Source organism: Salvelinus fontinalis, unplaced genomic scaffold, assembly GCF_029448725.1.
Source record: "Salvelinus fontinalis isolate EN_2023a unplaced genomic scaffold, ASM2944872v1 scaffold_0126, whole genome shotgun sequence".
NCBI lineage: Eukaryota > Metazoa > Chordata > Actinopteri > Salmoniformes > Salmonidae > Salvelinus > Salvelinus fontinalis.
The window spans coordinates 198,963-221,328 of NW_026600335.1; the positions used below are offsets into that span (position 1 = coordinate 198,963).

A 22,366-nucleotide genomic window follows, 5' to 3' on the forward strand; every position below is an offset into this window, starting at 1 on the left:
GAACTATAAGTCACAGTTTGGATGAACTATAAGTCACAGTTTGGATGAACTATAAGTCACAGTTTGGATGAACTATAAGTCACAGTTTGGATGAACTATAAGTCACAGTTTGGATGAACTATAAGTCACAGTTTGGATGAACTATAAGTCACAGTTTGGATGAACTATAAGTCACAGTTTGGATGAACTATAAGTCACAGTTTGGATGAACTATAAGTCACAGTTTGGATGAACTATAAGTCACAGTTTGGATGAACTATAAGTCACAGTTTGGATGAACTATAAGTCACAGTTTGGATGAACTATAAGTCACAGTTTGGATGAACTATAAGTCACAGTTTGGATGAACTATAAGTCACAGTTTGGATGAACTATAAGTCACAGTTTGGATGAACTATAAGTCACAGTTTGGATGAACTATAAGTCACAGTTTGGATGAACTATAAGTCACAGTTTGGATGAACTATAAGTCACAGTTTGGATGAACTATAAGTCACAGTTTGGATGAACTATAAGTCACAGTTTGGATGAACTATAAGTCACAGTTTGGATGAACTATAAGTCACAGTTTGGATGAACTATAAGTCACAGTTTGGATGAACTATAAGTCACAGTTTGGATGAACTATAAGTCACAGTTTGGATGAACTATAAGTCACAGTTTGGATGAACTATAAGTCACAGTTTGGATGAACTATAAGTCACAGTTTGGATGAACTATAAGTCACAGTTTGGATGAACTATAAGTCACAGTTTGGATGAACTATAAGTCACAGTTTGGATGAACTATAAGTCACAGTTTGGATGAACTATAAGTCACAGTTTGGATGAACTATAAGTCACAGTTTGGATGAACTATAAGTCACAGTTTGGATGAACTATAAGTCACAGTTTGGATGAACTATAAGTCACAGTTTGGATGAACTATAAGTCACAGTTTGGATGAACTATAACCCTAACTGTGAGTCTTAAGCATTCCATCCACCGTCTCCCTAACTGTGAGTCTTAAGCATTCCATCCACCGTCTCCCTAACTGTGAGTCTAACTCTGTGTTAAGGACACCGTCCACCCCCTCCCTACAGTGTGTTAAGGACACCGTCCACCCCTCCCTACAGTGTGTTAAGCACACCGTCCACCCCTCCCTACAGTGTGTTAAGGACACCGTCCACCCCCTCCCTACAGTGTGTTAAGGACACCGTCCACCCCTCCCTACAGTGTGTTAAGGACACCGTCCACCCCTCCCTACAGTGTGTTAAGGACACCATCCACCCCCTCCCTACAGTGTGTTAAGGACACCGTCCACCCCCTCCCTACAGTGTGTTAAGGACACCATCCACCCCCTCCCTACAGTGTGTTAAGGACACCATCCACCCCCTCCCTACAGTGTGTTAAGGACACCATCCACCCCTCCCTACAGTGTGTTAAGGACACCGTCCACCCCTCCCTACAGTGTGTTAATAAGGACACCATCCACCCCTCCCTACAGTGTGTTAAGGACACCATCCACCCCCTCCCTAACTGTGAGTCTAACTCTATGTTAAGGACACCATCCACCCCTCCCTAACTGTGAGTCTTAAGCGTTCCATCCACCCCCTCCCTAACTGTGAGTCTAACTCTATGTTAAGGACACCATCCACCCCCTCCCTAACTGTGAGTCTAACTCTATGTTAAGGACACCATCCACCCCTCCCTACAGTGTGTTAAGGACACCATCCACCCCTCCCTACAGTGTGTTAAGGACACCATCCACCCCCTCCCTACAGTGTGTTAAGGACACCGTACACCCCCTCCCTACAGTGTGTTAAGGACACCATCCACCCCCTCCCTACAGTGTGTTAAGGACACCGTCCACCCCTCCCTACAGTGTGTTAAGGACACCGTCCACCCCTCCCTAACTGTGAGTCTAACTCTGTGTTAAGGACACCATCCACCCCCTCCCTACAGTGTGTTAAGGACACCGTCCACCCCCTCCCTACAGTGTGTTAAGGACACCGTCCACCCCCTCCCTACAGTGTGTTAAGGACACCATCCACCCCCTCCCTACAGTGTGTTAAGGACACCGTCCACCCCCTCCCTACAGTGTGTTAAAGACACCATCCACCCCCTCCCTACTGTGTGTTAAGGACACCATCCACCCCCTCCCTACTGTGTGTTAAGGACACCATCCACCCCCTCCCTACTGTGTGTTAAAGACACCATCCACCCCCTCCCTACTGTGTGTTAAGGACACCATCCACCCCCTCCCTACTCTGTGTTAAGGACACCATCCACCCCCTCCCTACTGTGTGTTAAGGACACCATCCACCCCTCCCTACAGTGTGTTAAGGACACCGTCCACCCCCTCCCTACAGTGTGTTAAAGACACCATCCACCCCCTCCCTACTGTGTGTTAAGGACACCGTCCACCCCCTCCCTACTGTGTGTTAAGGACACCGTCCACCCCCTCCCTACAGTGTGTTAAGGACACCATCCACCCCCTCCCTACTGTGTGTTAAGGACACCATCCACCCCCTCCCTACAGTGTGTTAAAGACACCATCCACCCCTCCCTAACTGTGAGTCTAACTCTGTGTTAAAGACACCATCCACCCCTCCCTAACTGTGAGTCTAACTCTGTGTTAAAGACACCATCCACCCCTCCCTAACTGTGAGTCTAACTCTGTGTTAAAGACACCATCCACCCCTCCCTAACTGTGAGTCTAACTCTGTGTTAAAGACACCATCCACCCCTCCCTAACTGTGAGTCTAACTCTGTGTTAAGGACACCATCCACCCCTCCCTAACTGTGAGTCTAACTCTGTGTTAAGGACACCATCCACCCCTCCCTAACTGTGAGTCTAACTCTGTGTTAAAGACACCATCCACCCCTCCCTAACTGTGAGTCTAACTCTGTGTTAAGGACACCATCCACCCCTCCCTAACTGTGCTATTATCATGTCATTAAACTGCATGATCTCTGCCCTCGCTCTGTTAATCCTTTAGGAATATCTATAAGTACCAAATGGCACCATAACCCCTTTATAGCCCATCGGGCCCTGGTTAAAAGTAGTGCACTATATAGGGAATAGGGTGCCATTTGGGATGCAGCTAATGAGCTGAAGCCCTCTAGCCTCAACCCATCTCAGGAACCATCTAATGTTACAGTTCATAGTTCATGGACCACTAAACGATGTGTTATTTGCCTCTGGACAGCTCACTATAAATAGGACATAGAAAAACAACCCAATATTACAAACATTAAAAAAAAATAAAAAAATGTTTTATAGCGTTATATTTTCATTGCTGGGTCAAGGTCAAAAGTCGTGCACTGTAAAGGGAATAGGGAACCGTTTGAGACTAAACCTATAAGATCATATACAGCTCTTTGATAGTCTGCAGTAGGTTAGTGAAGGCGTCTTGTGTTTTCAGTAGAATGAATCAACACGGGCATCAGCAGATAAAATATGTGCCCTACAACAAAAAAGAAAAAAGCAGATATATTTACTGCCCCAAATCCCGCCTGTCCTCAGATCCGTTGTCTCTCCAACATAACTGTTAGAATAGTGAAACCCCTCTTCTTTTGAAAGTAGGTAAACTATGGAAGAACAAAGTAACGTGGGTCTCCTTTTTTCATCAGGCTGTGGCAGAGAGATCAGCCGTTGGAGAGGAGAGGTATAGCCTGACTCCCTCCGTGGTTAATCTTCCCCGGAGCGTCAGCAGCAACGACTATTCTGAAGATTAGATCTGCGTTTCCCATCACGACTGGAGCAAAGATTTAATCATTCCTCGGTGTACTAAAGCAAAGACGAGTTGTCGAGGTCGGCTGTAGCCAGATTTCAAGTTAATCTTCTGAACGTATCCATGTTTGCGGATCAACACCGGCTTGGCGGTGCCCTCAATTGAGTGCGCGCACGGGAGACAGAGACGCTCGCAAGTATCACAGTTCCAAGTATGCGCTGGCAACGATGAAAGAGGAAATAGATTGTTTTTGGGACTATCTGAAATGGGGAATCAAACGCTGCTAACACAAATGGGATTCTAGAATGGGAAAACGGGTCTAGTTCAGAGTTTTATAAGGAACTATTCCAAAAGGAGAAAATAGTGTTTTTATGTCTCTCGTCATAATGTATAAGAGGAAAAATGTGGGTCGGATGTCGATTTATGTTCGATACGGATACGAGAACTGGCAAGATATCAGCATGAATTAAAAGCAGAAAGGAAAACAGACATCAATGTTCATTTTTATTTTGGAGCGAGTACCATGGCGACAAGGAAGGGACTGTTGTTTCCGCTGCTTTCCTTGATGGCAGAGTTTTGGCTGAGTTGGCAGCAAGTCCTTAGAATCGGTAAGGTTGATTTTTAGCATCGGAATTTTTCGATTCATAATTTATTCAGTCAACTGGGTTTTATACCTGGTCCTATACAATTGTCTGGAATGCTTGATATATGACAATCACCTTGAGCTCAATGACTGTGCCATCAAGGTGCAACTATGTGTTTGTATTTGCAAAAATTTAACTTTGATCTTACGACTGCACTATTAAATCATTAGTTCCAATCATATAGTATATTCCTGTGCACGTGGGCCTGGGAACAGAATATAGCAGGGCTCTACACTGGCAGGTTTTACTAGGAGCACGTGTGCGCCTAAGTTGAAAAATGTAGGCGCACACAATGACATTTAGGAGCACAATAAAAAAAAGTATTTGAGTTTTAAAACTAGAATCCTTAATGTTTCTATGCACACTGGTGCACCTAAATTAATATTACAGCTAAAAATATTTAGGCTCATATGCGATTAAAATGATCGCACGGTAGAGCTCCGAAAGGAGAGTTGCATTTAGTTACATTTTTAAAAAATCTATACACACAGTTCAGTCAACCGTTCGTCACAGGCCATAGTACTTTCCCTCTAGTGTAATCCTCATTTTAAAGTTATTCAATAGAGTAAAGATGGGATGGAATAGACAGTAGCCACACCCTGGATTTAAATGGCTGTGAGTGAACCAGTCGGGAGTGTGATGAGTTATTATCTGAAAGTGATGCTGGGTGGATATAGAGTAGGATAGAGACCATAGAGTAGGATAGAGACCATAGAGTAGGATAGAGACCATAGAGTAGGATAGAGACCATAGAGTAGGATAGAGACCATAGAGTAGGACAGAGACCATAGAGTAGGACAGAGACCATAGAGTAGGACAGAGACCATAGAGTAGGACAGAGACCATAGAGTAGGACAGAGACCATAGAGTAGGATAGAGACCATAGAGTAGGATAGAGACCATAGAGTAGGATAGAGACCATAGAGTAGGATAGAGACCATAGAGTAGGATAGAGACCATAGAGTAGGATAGAGACCATAGAAGAGGATAGAGACCATAGAGTAGGATAGAGACCATAGAGTAGGATAGAGACCATAGAGTAGGATAGAGACCATAGAGTAGGATAGAGACCATAGAGTAGGATAGAGGCCATAGAAGAGGATAGAGACCATAGAGTAGGATAGAGACCATAGAGTAGGATAGAGACCATAGAGTAGGATATAGACCATAGAAGAGGATAGAGACCATAGAGTAGGATAGAGACCATAGAGTAGGATAGAGACCATAGAGTAGGATAGAGACCATAGAGTAGGATAGAGACCATAGAGTAGGATAGAGACCATAGAGTAGGATAGAGACCATAGAGTAGGATAGAGACCATAGAGTAGGATAGAGACCATAGAGTAGGATAGAGACCATAGAGTAGGATAGAGACCATAGAGTAGGATAGAGACCGTAGAGTAGGATAGAGACCGTAGAGTAGGATAGAGACCGTAGAGTAGGATAGAGACCGTAGAGTAGGATAGAGACCGTAGAGTAGGATAGAGACCGTAGAGTAGGATAGAGACCGTAGAGTAGGATAGAGACCGTAGAGTAGGATAGAGACCATAGAGTAGGATAGAGACCATAGAGTAGGATAGAGACCATAGAGTAGGATAGAGACCATAGAGTAGGATAGAGACCATAGAGTAGGATAGAGACCACCAGTCCTTTTCTTGAAGCTCAGATAGACCAGAATCCACATCATGAAATATAATACATTATCTCTATAATAGAAACACTATGGGTTTAAAAGGACTGTCAAATTAATCATCGGGAGAGTGTGATCGTAGGTATTAACTAAAAGGGATGGTTTATTGATAATTGTACCATATTCCTTATATACAGATGTAGGATCTTCATTTGATCACCTTGTTACAGGATAACTTTCCTGCAAGGCAAGACATGTAAAATGTGTAGTGTATTTGAGGTTTTTAAAAAGCCTTCTGAAGCTTGTAACTTACATTAATTCACATTTCCTGTTGCTGCAGGATTATTCTCCTGCTGTAGCAAACCTTGCTCAATATAAAATCTCTGTAGGTCACTACTTTTCACCAGAGCCCATGGGCCCGAGTCAGAAGTAGTGCATTATATAGGGAATGTGGTGCCATTTGAGACGGGCCGATAGAGTCACCTGACTATAGGGCCCAGGAAGTATTCACTATTTATTCTGATGTTTTATATATAATAATCTAGACTCTGTTATATATGATCAGTAGGGGTCTCGATCAGTCCCGATTTCCCTTGTTCTAGAATTTGTCCCAAATTTTTTATTTTATTTATTTTTATTTAACCTTTATTTAACCAGGTAGGCAAATTGAGAACACGTTCTCATTTACAATTGCGACCTGGCCAAGATAAAGCAAAGCAGTTCGACACATACAACAACACATAGTTACACATGGAGTAAAAACAAACATATAGTCAATAATACAGTGAAAAAAATAAAAAAAATAAGTCTATATACAATGTGAGCAAGTGAGGTGAGATAAGGGAGGTGAAGGCAAACAGATATATGTATAAATAAATAAAAATATAAAAAGGCCATGGAGGCGAAGTGAGTACAACACAGCAAGTAAAATAAAAACTAAAAAAAACACTGGAATGGTTGGTTTGCATTGGAAGAAAGTGCAAAGTAGAGACAGAAATAATGGGGTGCAAAGGAGCAAAATAAATTAATAAATAAATGCAGTAGGTAAAGAGGTAGTTGTTTGGGCTAAATTGTAGATGGGTTATGTACAGGTGCAGTAATCTATGAGCTGCTCTGACAGCTGGTGCTTAAAGCTAGTGAGGGAGATAGGTGTTTCCAGTTTCAGAGATTTTTGTAGTTCGTTCCAGTCATTGGCAGCAGAGAACTGGAAGGAGAGGCGTCCAAAGGAAGAATTGGTTTTGGGGGTGACTAGAGAGATATACCTGCTGGAGCGCGTGCTACGGGTAGGTGCTGCTATGGTGACCAGCGAGCTGAGATAAGGGGGGACTTTACCTAGCAGGGTCTTGTAGATGACCTGGAACCAGTGGGTTTGGCGACGAGTATGAAGCGAGGGCCAGCCAACGAGAGTGTACAGGTCGCAGTGGTGGGTAGTATATGGGGCTTTGGTGACAAAACGGATGGCACTGTGATAGACTGCATCCAATTTATTGAGTAGGGTTTTGGAGGCTATTTTGTAAATGACATCACCGAAGTCGAGGATTGGTAGGATGGTCAGTTTTACAAGGGTATGTTTGGCAGCATGAGTAAAGGATGCTTTGTTGCGGAATAGGAAGCCAATTCTAGATTTGACTTTGGATTGGAGATGTTTGATGTGGGTCTGGAAGGAGAGTTTACAGTCTAACCAGACACCTAGGTATTTGTAGTTGTCCACATATTCTAAGTCAGAGCCGTCCAAAGTAGTGATGTTGGACAGGCGGGCAGGAGCAGGCAGCGATCGGTTGAAGAGCATGCATTTGGTTTTACTTGTATTTAAGAGCAGTTGGAGGCCACGGAAGGAGAGTTGTATGGCATTGAAGCTCGCCTGGAGGGTTGTTAACACAGTGTCAAAAGAAGGGCCAGAAGTATACAGAATAGTGTCGTCTGCGTAGAGGTGGATCAGAGAATCACCAGCAGCAAGAGCGACATCATTGATGTAAACAGAGAAGAGAGTCGGTCCAAGAATTGAACCCTGTGGCACCCCCATAGAGACTGCCAGAGACCCGGACAACAGACCCTCCGATTTGACACACTGAACTCCATCAGAGAAGTAGTTGGTGAACCAGGCGAGGCAATCATTAGAGAAACCAAGGCTGTCGAGTCTGCCAATGAGGATGTGGTGATTGACAGAGTCAAAAGCCTTGGCCAGGTCAATGAATACGGCTGCACAGTATTGTTTCCTATCGATGGCGGTTACGATATCGTTTATGACCTTGAGCGTGGCTGAGGTGCACCCATGACCAGCTCTGAAACCAGATTGCATAGCGGAGAAGGTGTGGTGTGATTCGAAATGGTCGGTAATCTGTTTGTTGACTTGGCTTTCGAAGACCTTAGAAAGGCAGGGTAGGATAGATATAGGTCTGTAGCAGTTAGGGTCAAGGGTGTCCCCCCCTTTGAAGAGGGGGATAACCGCAGCTGCTTTCCAATCTTTGGGGATCTCAGACGACACGAAAGAGAGGTTGAAGAGGCTAGTAATAGGGGTGGCAACAATTTCAGCAGATAGTTTTAGAAAGAAAGGGTCCAGATTATCTAGCCCGGCTGATTTGTAAGGGTCCAGATTTTGCAGCTCATTAAGAACATCAGCTGACTGTATTTGGGAGAAAGAGAAATGGGGAAGGCTTGGGCGAGTAGCAGAGGGGAGGGCAGTGCTGTTGTCCGGGGTAGGGGTAGCCAGGTGGAAAGCATGGCCAGCCGTAGAAAAATGCTTATTGAAATTCTCAATTATAGTGGATTTGTCGGTGGTGACAGTGTTTCCTATCTTCAGGGCGGTTGGAAGCTGGGAGGAGGTGTTCTTATTCTCCATGGACTTTACGGTGTCCCAGAACTTTTTTGAATTTGTGTTGCAGGAAGCAAATTTCTGCTTGAAAAAGCTAGCCTTGGCTGTTCTAACTGCCTGTGTATATTGGTTTCTGGCTTCCCTGAAAAGTTGCATATCACGGGGGCTGTTCGATGCTAATGCAGAACGCCATAGGATGTTTTTCTGTTGGTTAAGGGCAGTCAGGTCAGGAGAGAACCAAGGGCTATATCTGTTCCTGGTTCTAAATTTCTTGAATGGGGCATGCTTATTCAAGATGGTGAGGAAGGCATTTTAAAAAAATGACCAGGCATCCTCTACTGACGGGATGAGATCAATATCCTTCCAGGATACCCCGGCCAGGTCAATTAGGAAGGCCTGCTCGCTGAAGTGTTTCAGGGAGCGTTTGACAGTGATGAGTGGAGGTCGTTTGACCGCTGACCCATTACGGATGCAGGCAATGAGGCAGTGATCGCTGAGATCTTGGTTAAAAACAGCAGAGGTGTATTTGGAGGGCAAGTTTGTTAGGATGATATCTATGAGGGTACCCGTGTTTACGGAATTGGGGTGGTACCTGGTAGGTTCATTAATAATTTGTGTGAGATTGAGGGCATCAAGCTTAGATTGTAGGGTGGCTGGGGTGTTGAGCATGTTCAAATTTAGGTCGCCTAGCAGCACGAGCTCTGAAGATAGATGGGGGGCAATCAGTTCACATATAGTGTCCAGAGCACAGCTGGGGGCAGAGGGTGGTCTATAGCAGGCGGCAACGGTGAGAGACTTGTTTTTAGAGAGGTGGATTTTTAAAAGTAGAAGTTCAAATTGTTTGGGAACAGACCTGGATAGTATAACAGAACTCTGCAGGCAGTCTTTGCAGTAGATTGCAACACCGCCCCCTTTGGCCGTTCTATCTTGTCTGAAAATATTGTAATTGGGGATAAAAATGTCTGAATTTTTGGTGGTCTTTCTAAGCCAGGATTCAGACACGGCTAAAACATCCGGGTTGGTAGAGTGTGCTAAAGCAGTGAACAAAACAAACTTAGGGAGGAGGCTCCTAATGTTAACATGCATGAAGCCAAGGCTATTACGGTTACAGAAGTCATCAAAAGAGAGCGCCTGGGGAATAGGAGTGGAGCCAGGTACTGCAGGGCCTGGATTCACCTCTACATCACCAGAGGAACAGAGGAGAAGTAGGATAATGGTACGGCTAAAAGCTATGAGAATTGGTCGCCTAGAGCTACTAGAGCAGAGAGTAAAAGGAAGTTTCTGGGGGCGATAAAATAGTTTAAAGGAATAATGTACAGACAAAGGTATGGTAGGATGTGAATACAGTGGAGGTAAACCTAGGTATTGAGTGATGATGAGAGAGATCTTGTCTCTAGAAACATCATTGAAACCAGGTGATGTCATCGCATATGTGGGTGGTGGAACTGCAGGGTTGGATATGGTATAGAGAGCAGGGCTAGAATCTCTACAGTGAAATAAGCCAATAAACACTAACCAGAACAGCAATGGACAAGGCATATTTACATTAAGGAGAGGCAAGCTTAATTGAGTGATCAATAAGGGTCCAGTGAGTAGAGGTTGGTTGGGGTCGTGGCGATCCAGACAGCTGGCCGGGTATATGGCTATCGGTAGCAGCATAGGATGGAGGTCTGTTTGTAGATACCTCGTGCGTTTCCGTCGGTAGGTTCCGTGTAGTGGGGTTTTGTTCAGATAGCAGCCGATAAGACAGCTAACGATTAGCGGGCCTCAGATGAGCGTTCAGGTAACGCCGGGACGGAGGTGCCGGTTGGATAAATCCCTCGGGCAGATAACGTCGGCAGTCAGTCGTGAAGGCCCGGTGGGGTTCCGTATCTGCAGCAGCAACAAAGAAACGGGTCCGGATGGTGATGGAACTCCTCAGCTGGCTACCTCCAGCATGATTTGAGTTAGCTCCGGGGTCGACGTAAGCCAATAGTCACACGGTATGCAGCTAGCTAGCTGCGAAATCAAGGTGCAAGTGTCCAGAGGCTGCGGTTGGAATCCGGGGAAACTGAGAGAAAAAAAGTCCCGAGATGCTCCGGTCCGAGTCGCGTTGCACAAAAGTGCCGGTAGATTATCGAGCTAAAGGAATAGCTGATGACCGCAAAACGTGGGCAGCTGAAACACCAACGTTAGCCAGCAAACCGGCTAATTTCGGGGCAGCTACAGATTAGCTTCTGGCTAGCTATCGGAGTAGCTTCTGGTTAGCTTTCAGGCTAGCTTCTGAATTAGCCCATGGCTATCTTCCACGATGGATTTTCAGATTGAGGTAAATAATACTTATTGTAATTGGTGAAGCGGGTTGCAGGAAAGCTTTTGCAGGAAAGCTTTTGTAGTTGAGTTCTTGGATAATAAAATAAATAAAAGATATGTGAAGAAAAGGTGTAAATATATATATATACAGGACACGACACGACAACACGGAAAAATACGTCTGAACTGCTAAGCCACCTTGAGCATGAGCCAAATGGCACCCTCTTCCCTATATAGTGCACTACTTTTGACCACGTCAGTACCCTACTCTACCCTACCCTACAGTACCCTACCCTACACTACACTACCCTACAGTACCCTACACTACACTACCCTACAGTACCCTACCCTACCCTATACTACCCTACCCTACACTACCCTACACTACACTACCCTACACTACCCTAAACCACCCTACACTACCCTACACTACCCTACACTACCCTACAGTACCCTACACTACACTACCCTACAGTACCCTACCCTACACTATACTACCCTACCCTAAACCACCCTACCCAACCCTACCCTACACTAGACTACACTACCCTACAGTACCCTACACTACACTACCCTACCCTACACTACCCTACACTACCCTACCCTACCCTACACTACCATACAGTACCCTACACTACACTACACTACCCTACCCTACACTACCCTACCCTACCATGCCCTACCCTACCCCACACTACCCTACAGTACCCTACCCTACCCTACACTACCCTACACTACCCTACCCTACAGTTCCCTACCCTACCCTATACTACCCTACCCTACACGACCCTACACTACCCTACAGTACCCTACCCTACCCTATACTACCCTACCCTACACTACCCTACACTACACTACACTACACTACCCTAAACCACCCTACACTACCCTACACTACCCTACAGTACCCTACCATACCCTACACTACCCTACCCTACCCTACACTACCCTACACTACCCTACAGTACCCAACACTACACTACACTACCCTACAGTACCCTACCCTACACTATACTACCCTACCCTACCCTACCCTACCCTACACTACCCTACAATACACTACCCTACCCTACACTACCCTACAATACACTACCCTACACCACCCTACCCTACCCTACACTACACTACACTACCCAACAATACACTACAATACACTACCCTACCCTACCCTACACTACACTACCCTACACTACACTACCCTACACTACCCTACACTACCCTACCCTACACTACCCTACACTACCCTACCCTACACTACCCTACAGTACCCTACACTACACTACCCTACACCACCCTACCCTACACTACACTACCCTACACTACTCTACAGTACCCTACAGTACCCTACCCTACACTACACTACCCTACACTACTCTACAGTACCCTACACCACCCTACCCTACCCTACACTACACTACACTACACTACCCTACCCAACCCTACCCTACACTACCCTACACTACCCTACACTACCCTACAATACACTACCCTACCCAACCCAACCCTACCCTACACTACACTACACTACCCTACCCAACCCTACACTACCCTACAGTACCCTACACTACACTACCCTACCCTACAGTACCCTACACTACACTACCCTACACTACCCTACCCTACCCTACCCTACCCTACACTACCCTACACTACACTACACTACCCAACCCTACACTACCCTACACTACCCTACAATACACTACAATACACTACCCTACACTACACTACACTACCCTTACAATACACTACAATACACTACCCTACCCTACCCTACCCTACCCAACCCTACCCTACCCTACACTACCCTACCCTACAGTACCCTACCCTACCCTACACTACCCTACACTACCCTACACTACACTACCCTACACTACTCTACAATACACTACCCTACCCTACACTACCCTACACTACTCTATCCTACCCTACACTACACTACACTACACTACCCTACAGTACCCTACACTACACTACCAAACCCTACACTACCCTACACTACCCTACCCTACCCTACACTACCCTACACTACCCTACCCTACAGTACCCTACCCAACCCTACCCTACACTACCCTACCCTACACTACCCTACCCTACACTACCCAACCCTACCCTACACTACCCTACAGTACACTACACTACCCTACTCTACCCTACACTACATTACCCTACCCTACACTACCCTACAGTACCCTACACTACACTACACTACACTACCCTACAGTACCCTACACTACCCTACCCTACAGTACCCCACACTACCCTACCCTACAGTACCCTACCCTACCCTACCCTACACTACCCTACAGTACACTACACTACCCTACTCTACCCTACACTACATTACCCTACCCTACACTACCCTACAGTACCCTACACTACACTACACTACACTACCCTACAGTACCCTACACTACACTACACTACCCTACAGTACCCTACTCTACCCTACCCCACACTACCCTACACTTCCCTACCCTACAGTACCCTACCCTACCCTACACTACCCTACCTTACACCACCCTACCCTACACTACCCTACAGTACCCTACCCTACAGTACCCTACCCTACCCTACCCTACACTACCCTACCCTACAGTACCCTACCCTACCCTATACTACCCTACCCTACACGACCCTACACTACCCTACAGTACCCTACCCTACCCTATACTACCCTACCCTACACTACCCTACACCACCCTACCCTACACTACACTACCCTACAATACACTACAATACACTACCCTACCCTACCCTACACTACACTACCCTACACTACACTACCCTACACTACCCTACACTACCCTACCCTACACTACCCTACCCTACACTACCCTACACTACCCTACCCTACACTACCCTACAGTACCCTACAATACACTACCCTACCCTACCCTACACTACACTACCCTACACTACACTACCCTACACTACCCTACACTACCCTACCCTACACTACCCTACCCTACACTACCCTACACTACCCTACCCTACACTACCCTACAGTACCCTACCCTACACTACACTACCCTACACTACTCTACAGTACCCTACACCACCCTACCCTACCCTACACTACACTACACTACCCTACCCAACCCTACCCTACACTACCCTACACTACCCTACAATACACTACCCTACCCAACCCAACCCTACCCTACACTACACTACACTACCCTACCCAACCCTACACTACCCTACAGTACCCTACACTACACTACCCTACCCTACCCTACCCTACCCTACACTACACTACACTACCCTACACTACCCTACAGTACCCTACCCAACCCTACCTTACACTACCCTACACTACACTACCCAACCCTACACTACCCTACACTACCCTACAATACACTACAATACACTACCCTACACTACACTACACTACCCTACAATACACTACAATACACTACCCTACCCTACCCAACCCTACACTACCCTACAGTACCCTACACTACACTACCCTACCCTACCCTACCCTACACTACCCTACACTACACTACCCTACACTACCCTACACTACACTACCCTACACTACCCTACAGTACCCTACCCAACCCTACCCTACACTACCCTACACTACACTACCCAACCCTACACTACCCTACACTACCCTACCCTACACTACCCTACACTACTCTACCCTACCCTACACTACACTACACTACACTACACTACCCTACAGTACCCTACACTACACTACCAAACCCTACACTACCCTACACTACCCTACCCTACCCTACACTACCCTACACTACCCTACCCTACACTATCCTACACTACCCTACCCTACAGTACCCTACCCATCCCTACCCTACCCTACCCTACACTACCCTACCCTACCCTACACTACCCTACAGTACCCTACACTACACTACCCTACCCTACACTACCCAACCCTACCCTACACTACATTACCCTACCCTACACTACCCTACCCTACCCCACACTACCCTACAATACACTACCCTACACTACACTACACTACCCTACAATACACTACAATACACTACTCTACCCTACCCTACACTACACTACACTACCCTACAGTACCCTACACTACACTACCAAACCCTACACTACCCTACACTACCCTACATTACCCTACCCTACACTACCCTACCCTACCCTACCCCACACTACCCTACACTTCCCTACCCTACAGTACCCTACCCTACCCTACACTACCCTACCTTACACCACCCTACCCTACACTACCCTACAGTACCCTACCCTACAGTACCCTACCCTACCCTACCCTACACTACCCTACCCTACCCTACACTACCCTACCCTACACTACTCTACAGTACCCTACCCTACCCTACACTACCCTACCCTACCCTTCACTACTCTACAGTACCCTCCCCTACCCTACCCTACCCTACACTACCCTACCCTACAGTACCCTACACTACACTACCCTACACTACCCTACACTACCCTACAGTACCCTACACTACACTACACTACACTACCCTACAGTACCCTACCCTACACTACCAAACCCTACACTACCCTACACTACCCTACCCTACACTACCCTACACTACCCTACCCCACCACAGGTGCACATGCGGAGATCAATATTCCTGTTTCTTCATTTCCCATCATATCCCCATATGGTCTGGGAGATTTGGAGGATTGCAGATCTGCAGGACAAGGTTGAGTCCCAAATGAAACGCTACACAGAGTGTACAAAACATTAGAACTCTTTCCAGGACATAGACTGACCAGGTGAATCCAGGTGAAAGCTATGATCCCTTATTGATGTCACCGATTAAATCCACTTCAATCAGTGTAGATGAAGGGGAGGAGACGGGTTAAAGAAAGATTTTTAAACCTTGAGACAATTGAGACATGGATTGTGTCTATGTGCCATTCAGAGGGTGAATGAACAAAACAAAATATGTAAGTGCCTTTGAGCGGGGTATGGTAGTAGGTGCCAGGCGGACCGGTTTGAGTGTCAAGAACTGCAACGCTGCTGGGTTTTTCAGTTTCCTGTTTGTATCAAGAATGGTCACCCACCCAAAGGACATCCAGCCAACTTGACACAAATGTGGGAAGCATTGTACTGAGGGCAAAAAGGGGGGATGGGGGGGTGCAACTCAATAGTAGGAAGGTATAGAGTTTAGGGTTTAGGGTTTATGGTATAGGGTTTAGGGTTTAGGGTATAGGGTATAGGGTTTAGGGTATAGGGTTTAGGGTATAGGGTTGAGGGTTGAGGGTTTAGGGTATAGGGTTTAGGGTATAGAGTTTAGGGTTTAGCGTTTATGGTATAGGGTTTATGGTTTAGGGTATAGGGTCTAGAGTATAGACTATAGGGTTCCATTGGGGAAGCATTCATTCTCTATCTACTGCAGTAACGGCCATTTTCTAGTTAGTCCACTTGGCTCCTTCCTTACACTCTTGTAATGAAGGCCTCCAGAGTGACGCGGCGGTCTAAGGTACTACAGACCCTGGTTCCATTCCAGGCTGTATCACAGCGGTCTAAGGCACTGCATCTCAGTGCTAGAGGCGTCACTACAGACCCTGGTTCCATTCCAGGCTGTATCACAGCGGTCTAAGGTACTACAGACCCTGGTTCCATTCCAGGCTGTATCACAGCGGTCTAAGGTACTACAGACCCTGGTTCCATTCCAGGCTGTATCACAGCGGTCTAAGGTACTACAGTCCCTGGTTTCATTCCAGGCTGTATCACAGCGGTCTAAGGCACTGCATCTCAGTGCTAGAGGCGTTACTACAGACCCTGGTTCCATTCCAGGCTGTATCACAGCGGTCTAAGGCACTGCATCTCAGTGCTAGAGGCGTCACTACAGTCCCTGGTTCCATTCCAGGCTGTATCACAGCGGTCTAAGGCACTGCATCTCAGTGCTAGAGGCATCACTACAGTCCCTGGTTCGATTCCAGGCTGTATCACAGCGGTCTAAGGCACTGCATCTCAGGGCTAGAGGCGTCACTACAGACCCTGGTTCCATTCCAGGCTGTATCACAGCGGTCTAAGGCACTGCATCTCAGTGCTAGAGGTGTCACTACAGACCCTGGTTCCATTCCAGGCTGTATCACAGCGGTCTAAGGGACTACAGACCCTGGTTCGATTCCAGGCTGTATCACAGCGGTCTAAGGCACTGCATCTCAGTGCTAGAGGCGTCACTACAGACCCTGGTTCCATTCCAGGCTGTATCACAGCGGTCTAAGGCACTGCATCTCATTGCTAGAGGCGTCACTACAGACCCTGGTTCGATTCCAGGCTGTATCACAGCGGTCTAAGGTACTACAGACCCTGGTTCCATTCCAGGCTGTATCACAGCGGTCTAAGGCACTGCATCTCAGTGCTAGAGGCGTCACTACAGACCCTGGTTCTGTATCACAACCGGCCGTGATCGGGAGTCTCATAGTGCGATGCACAATTGGCCCAGCGTTGTCTGGGTTAGGGGAGGGTTTGGCCGTGGTAGGCCGTCAGTGTAAATATGAATTTGTTCTTAACTGAATTGCCTCGTTAAATAAAATAAAAAATGAAACTTAATTGTTGTATAACTTTACTGTCTGATTGTAGGGGAGGGCAGTACCCCCTCCTCCCTCTGCCCCCTTCACTGTGTCGTAATCTGTCCTTTATATTGTTAATCTCTCTGAATCCTCTATCGCTGTCTGAGGACACCTAATCTTTGTCATTTTCTTCCTGACCCACCACGCTAACTACTAATCCACCACATATGGTGCTGCTGCAATTAATATGGCTGCTTGTTGGCTTTGGTGAGAACACACACACACACACACACGCACACACACACACACACACACACACACACACACACACACACACACACACACACACACACACACACACACACACACACACACACACACACACACACACACACTCTGACTGCGTGGCGTCCATGGCTCTATACTGAGGCTGCTGGGAATAATGGTCAATCTTCTCCATAAACCCCTTTAAACAACCTACACTAATCTGTTTAATACAGAGATGTCTGTCTGTCTCTATCTGTCTGTCTGTCTGTCTGTCTGTCTGTCTTTCTGTCTTTCTCTATCTGTCTCTCTCTCTGTCTGTCTGTCTCTATCTGTCTCTCTCTCTGTCTGTCTGTCTGTCTGTCTGTCTGTCTGTCTGTCTGTCTGTCTGTCTGTCTGTCTGTCTGTCTGTCTGTCTGTCTGTCTGTCTGTCTGTCTGTCTGTCTGTCTCTCTTTCTCTCTCACGGTTCTTCGGCTGTTGCTACTAAACCTCATCTTGGGAAGAGCAGAGCTCTCTCTGACTGGGATGGTGATTGTGGTTTGTGATATGTGTGTGTGTTCTGGCTTGAGATCTATTGCAGAACACGTCTTCCTGCTTTGTGAATGGAGATGAATGGCCACACAGATGATTTGTTTATGGATGCTCTCCCTGACATGCATCATACAGTACATCTACGTTCCAAATGACACCCTATTCCCTCTAAAGTGCACTACCCTATGGGACCTGGTCAAAAAGTAGTGCACTATAAAGGTAAAATAAGATGCCATTTGAGACGCAGTCAATGCCCTTCACCTGTGAGAGCACCTGGGCAGTTCATTCACTTATAATCACTGCATGGAATTATCTAACCTGTAGGCTTACATATAGTATTAACCGCGGAGGGTAAAAACCTTTACCGCAATAACAATATACTCTAGTGCTGCTTTCAACTGTAACACCAGTGTCAATCTCTCCCAGGTTGTAATCCCTGCATGTTTCAAGGTGACCACCATTGTCCCTGTTCCCAAGGTAACCTGCCTAAATGACTATTACCCTGTAGCTCTCACATCTGTAATTAATGATGAAGTGCTTTGAAAGGTTGGTCATGACACACATCAGCACCTGTTTATTGTGTTACCATTTGGCAAACGGGACCGGAGCATCGGTTCTCGAACCAACAGCTTCTACACTTTTAGGGGGGAAAAAAGTATTGACATTTTCCAGTGTAAACAGTTATAGTGTTGATTCAGAAGTTAAATTAAGTTTAACACTCAGCGGTGTCAAATAATCCTTGTCTTGGTGTTTAACAACCAGAGTTGAGTGTGATTGTGTCATTTTTAGTTTGTTAAGAGTAAAAACACTCTAACCACATCATCATTATGACATCACACATCATCATTATCACATTTCTCAACTCTATTGCAGGTTGACTGTTCAGAATGGTTTTGTTTCAATGTCTGTGTTTTTGATACTCGGGGCGGCAGGTAGTCTAGTGGTTAGAGGAGGCAGGTAGTCTAGTGGTTAGAGGCAGGTAGTTTAGTGGTTAGAGGCAGGTAGTTTAGTGGTTAGAGGCAGGTGGTCTAGTGGTTAGAGGAGGCAGGTAGTCTAGTGGTTAGAGGAGGCAGGTAGTCTAGTGGTTAGAGGAGGCAGGTAGTCTAGTGGTTAGAGGAGGCAGGTAGTCTAGTGGTTAGAGGAGGCAGGTGGTCTAGTGGTTAGAGGAGGCAGGTAGTCTAGTGGTTAGAGGAGGCAGGTAGTCTAGTGGTTAGAGGAGGCAGGTGGTCTAGTGGTTAGAGGAGGCAGGTGGTCTAGTGGTTAGAGGAGGCAGGTAGCCTAGTGGTTAGAGGAGGCAGGTAGTCTAGTGGTTAGAGGAGGCAGGTAGCCTAGTGGTTAGAGGCAGGTAGTCTAGTGGTTAGAGGCAGGTAGTTTAGTGGTTAGAGGCAGGTGGTCTAGTGGTTAGAGGAGGCAGGTAGCCTAGTGGTTAGAGGCAGGTAGCCTAGTGGTTAGAGGAGGCAGGTAGTCTAGTGGTTAGAGGAGGCAGGTAGTCTAGTGGTTAGAGGAGGCAGGTAGTTTAGTGGTTAGAGGAGGCAGGTAGTCTAGTGGTTAGAGGAGGCAGGTAGTTTAGTGGTTAGAGGAGGCAGGTAGCCTAGTGGTTAGAGGCAGGTAGCCTAGTGGTTAAAGGCAGGTAGCCTAGTGGTTAGAGGAGGCAGGTAGTCTAGTGGTTAGAGGCAGGTAGTCTAGTGGTTAGAGGCAGGTAGTCTAGTGGTTAGAGGCAGGTAGTCTAGTGGTTAGAGGCAGGTAGTCTAGTGGTTAGAGGCAGGTAGTCTAGTGGTTAGAGGCAGGTAGTCTAGTGGTTAGAGGAGGCAGGTAGTCTAGTGGTTAGAGGCAGGTAGTCTAGTGGTTAGAGGCAGGTAGTCTAGTGGTTAAAGGCAGGTAGTCTAGTGGTTAGAGGAGGCAGGTAGTCTAGTGGTTAGAGGCAGGTAGTTTAGTGGTTAAAGGCAGGTAGTCTAGTGGTTAGAGCGTTGGACTAGTAACCAGCAGGTAGTCTAGTGGTTAGAGGAGGCAGGTCGTTTAGTGGTTAGAGGAGGCAGGTAGCCTAGTGGTTAGAGGCAGGTAGTTTAGTGGTTAAAGGCAGGTAGCCTAGTGATTAGAGGAGGCAGGTAGTCTAGTGGTTAGAGGCAGGTAGCCTAGTGGTTAGAGGAGGCAGGTAGCCTAGTGGTTAGAGGCAGGTAGTCTAGTGGTTAGAGGCAGGTAGTCTAGTGGTTAGAGGCAGGTAGTCTAGTGGTTAGAGGCAGGTAGTCTAGTGGTTAGAGGAGGCAGGTAGTCTAGTGGTTAGAGGAGGCAGGTAGTCTAGTGGTTAGAGGCAGGTAGTCTAGTGGTTAGAGGCAGGTAGTCTAGTGGTTAGAGCAGGTAGTCTAGTGGTTAGAGGCAGGTAGCCTAGTGGTTAGAGGAGGCAGGTAGTCTAGTGGTTAGAGGCAGGTAGTCTAGTGGTTAGAGGCAGGTAGTCTAGTGGTTAGAGGAGGCAGGTAGTCTAGTGGTTAGAGGAGGCAGGTGGTCTAGTGGTTAGAGGAGGCAGGTAGCCTAGTGGTTAGAGGAGGCAGGTAGCCTAGTGGTTAGAGGAGGCAGGTAGCCTAGTGGTTAGAGGAGGCAGGTAGCCTAGTGGTTAGAGGAGGCAGGTAGCCTAGTGGTTAGAGGAGGCAGGTAGCCTAGTGGTTAGAGGCAGGTGGTCTAGTGGTTAGAGGAGGCAGGTAGCCTAGTGGTTAGAGGCAGGTAGCCTAGTGGTTAGAGGCAGGTAGCCTAGTGGTTAGAGGAGGCAGGTAGCCTAGTGGTTAGAGGAGGCAGGTAGTCTAGTGGTTAGAGGAGGCAGGTAGTTTAGTGGTTAGAGGAGGCAGGTAGTCTAGTGGTTAGAGGAGGCAGGTAGTTTAGTGGTTAGAGGAGGCAGGTAGCCTAGTGGTTAGAGGCAGGTAGTTTAGTGGTTAAAGGCAGGTAGCCTAGTGGTTAGAGGAGGCAGGTAGTCTAGTGGTTAGAGGCAGGTAGTCTAGTGGTTAGAGGCAGGTAGTCTAGTGGTTAGAGGCAGGTAGTCTAGTGGTTAGAGGCAGGTAGTCTAGTGGTTAGAGGCAGGTAGTCTAGTGGTTAGAGGCAGGTAGTCTAGTGGTTAGAGGAGGCAGGTAGTCTAGTGGTTAGAGGCAGGTAGTCTAGTGGTTAGAGGCAGGTAGTCTAGTGGTTAAAGGCAGGTAGTCTAGTGGTTAGAGGAGGCAGGTAGTCTAGTGGTTAGAGGAGGCAGGTAGTCTAGTGGTTAGAGGCAGGTAGTCTAGTGGTTAGAGGAGGCAGGTAGTTTAGTGGTTAAAGGCAGGTAGTCTAGTGGTTAGAGCGTTGGACTAGTAACCAGCAGGTAGTCTAGTGGTTAGAGGAGGCAGGTCGTTTAGTGGTTAGAGGAGGCAGGTAGCCTAGTGGTTAGAGGCAGGTAGTTTAGTGGTTAAAGGCGGGTAGCCTAGTGATTAGAGGAGGCAGGTAGTCTAGTGGTTAGAGGCAGGTAGCCTAGTGGTTAGAGGAGGCAGGTAGCCTAGTGGTTAGAGGCAGGTAGCCTAGTGGTTAGAGGCAGGTAGTCTAGTGGTTAGAGGCAGGTAGTCTAGTGGTTAAAGGCAGGTAGTCTAGTGGTTAGAGGAGGCAGGTAGTCTAGTGGTTAGAGGAGGCAGGTAGTCTAGTGGTTAGAGGAGGCAGGTAGTCTAGTGGTTAGAGGCAGGTAGTCTAGTGGTTAGAGCAGGTAGTCTACTGGTTAGAGGCAGGTAGCCTAGTGGTTAGAGGAGGCAGGTAGTCTAGTGGTTAGAGGCAGGTAGTCTAGTGGTTAGAGGAGGCAGGTAGTCTAGTGGTTAGAGGAGGCAGGTGGTCTAGTGGTTAGAGGAGGCAGGTAGCCTAGTGGTTAGAGGAGGCAGGTAGCCTAGTGGTTAGAGGAGGCAGGTAGCCTAGTGGTTAGAGGAGGCAGGTAGTCTAGTGGTTAGAGGAGGCAGGTAGCCTAGTGGTTAGAGGAGGCAGGTAGTCT

The 22,366-nt window shown here is 47.0% G+C and overlaps 1 protein-coding gene across 2 annotated transcripts in view; it reads left to right on the top strand.

Annotated features, from left to right (window-relative positions):
- The first annotated feature begins 3,447 nt into the window (after positions 1–3,447).
- LOC129843361 (glutamate receptor ionotropic, kainate 1) overlaps positions 3,448–22,366 on the top strand; it is a 173,198-nt gene continuing 154,279 nt past the window's right edge. Inside the window, exon 1 of one of the 2 annotated variants that reach the window (XR_008757825.1) lies at positions 3,448–4,323. Coding sequence is in view for 1 of the 2 variants with exons in the window: in XM_055912060.1 (XP_055768035.1) it covers positions 4,239–4,323 (85 nt within the window). In the remaining variant the exon portion in view is untranslated. The remainder of the gene's footprint in view (positions 4,324–22,366) is intronic. The other variant, XM_055912060.1, reaches the window with a different exon arrangement.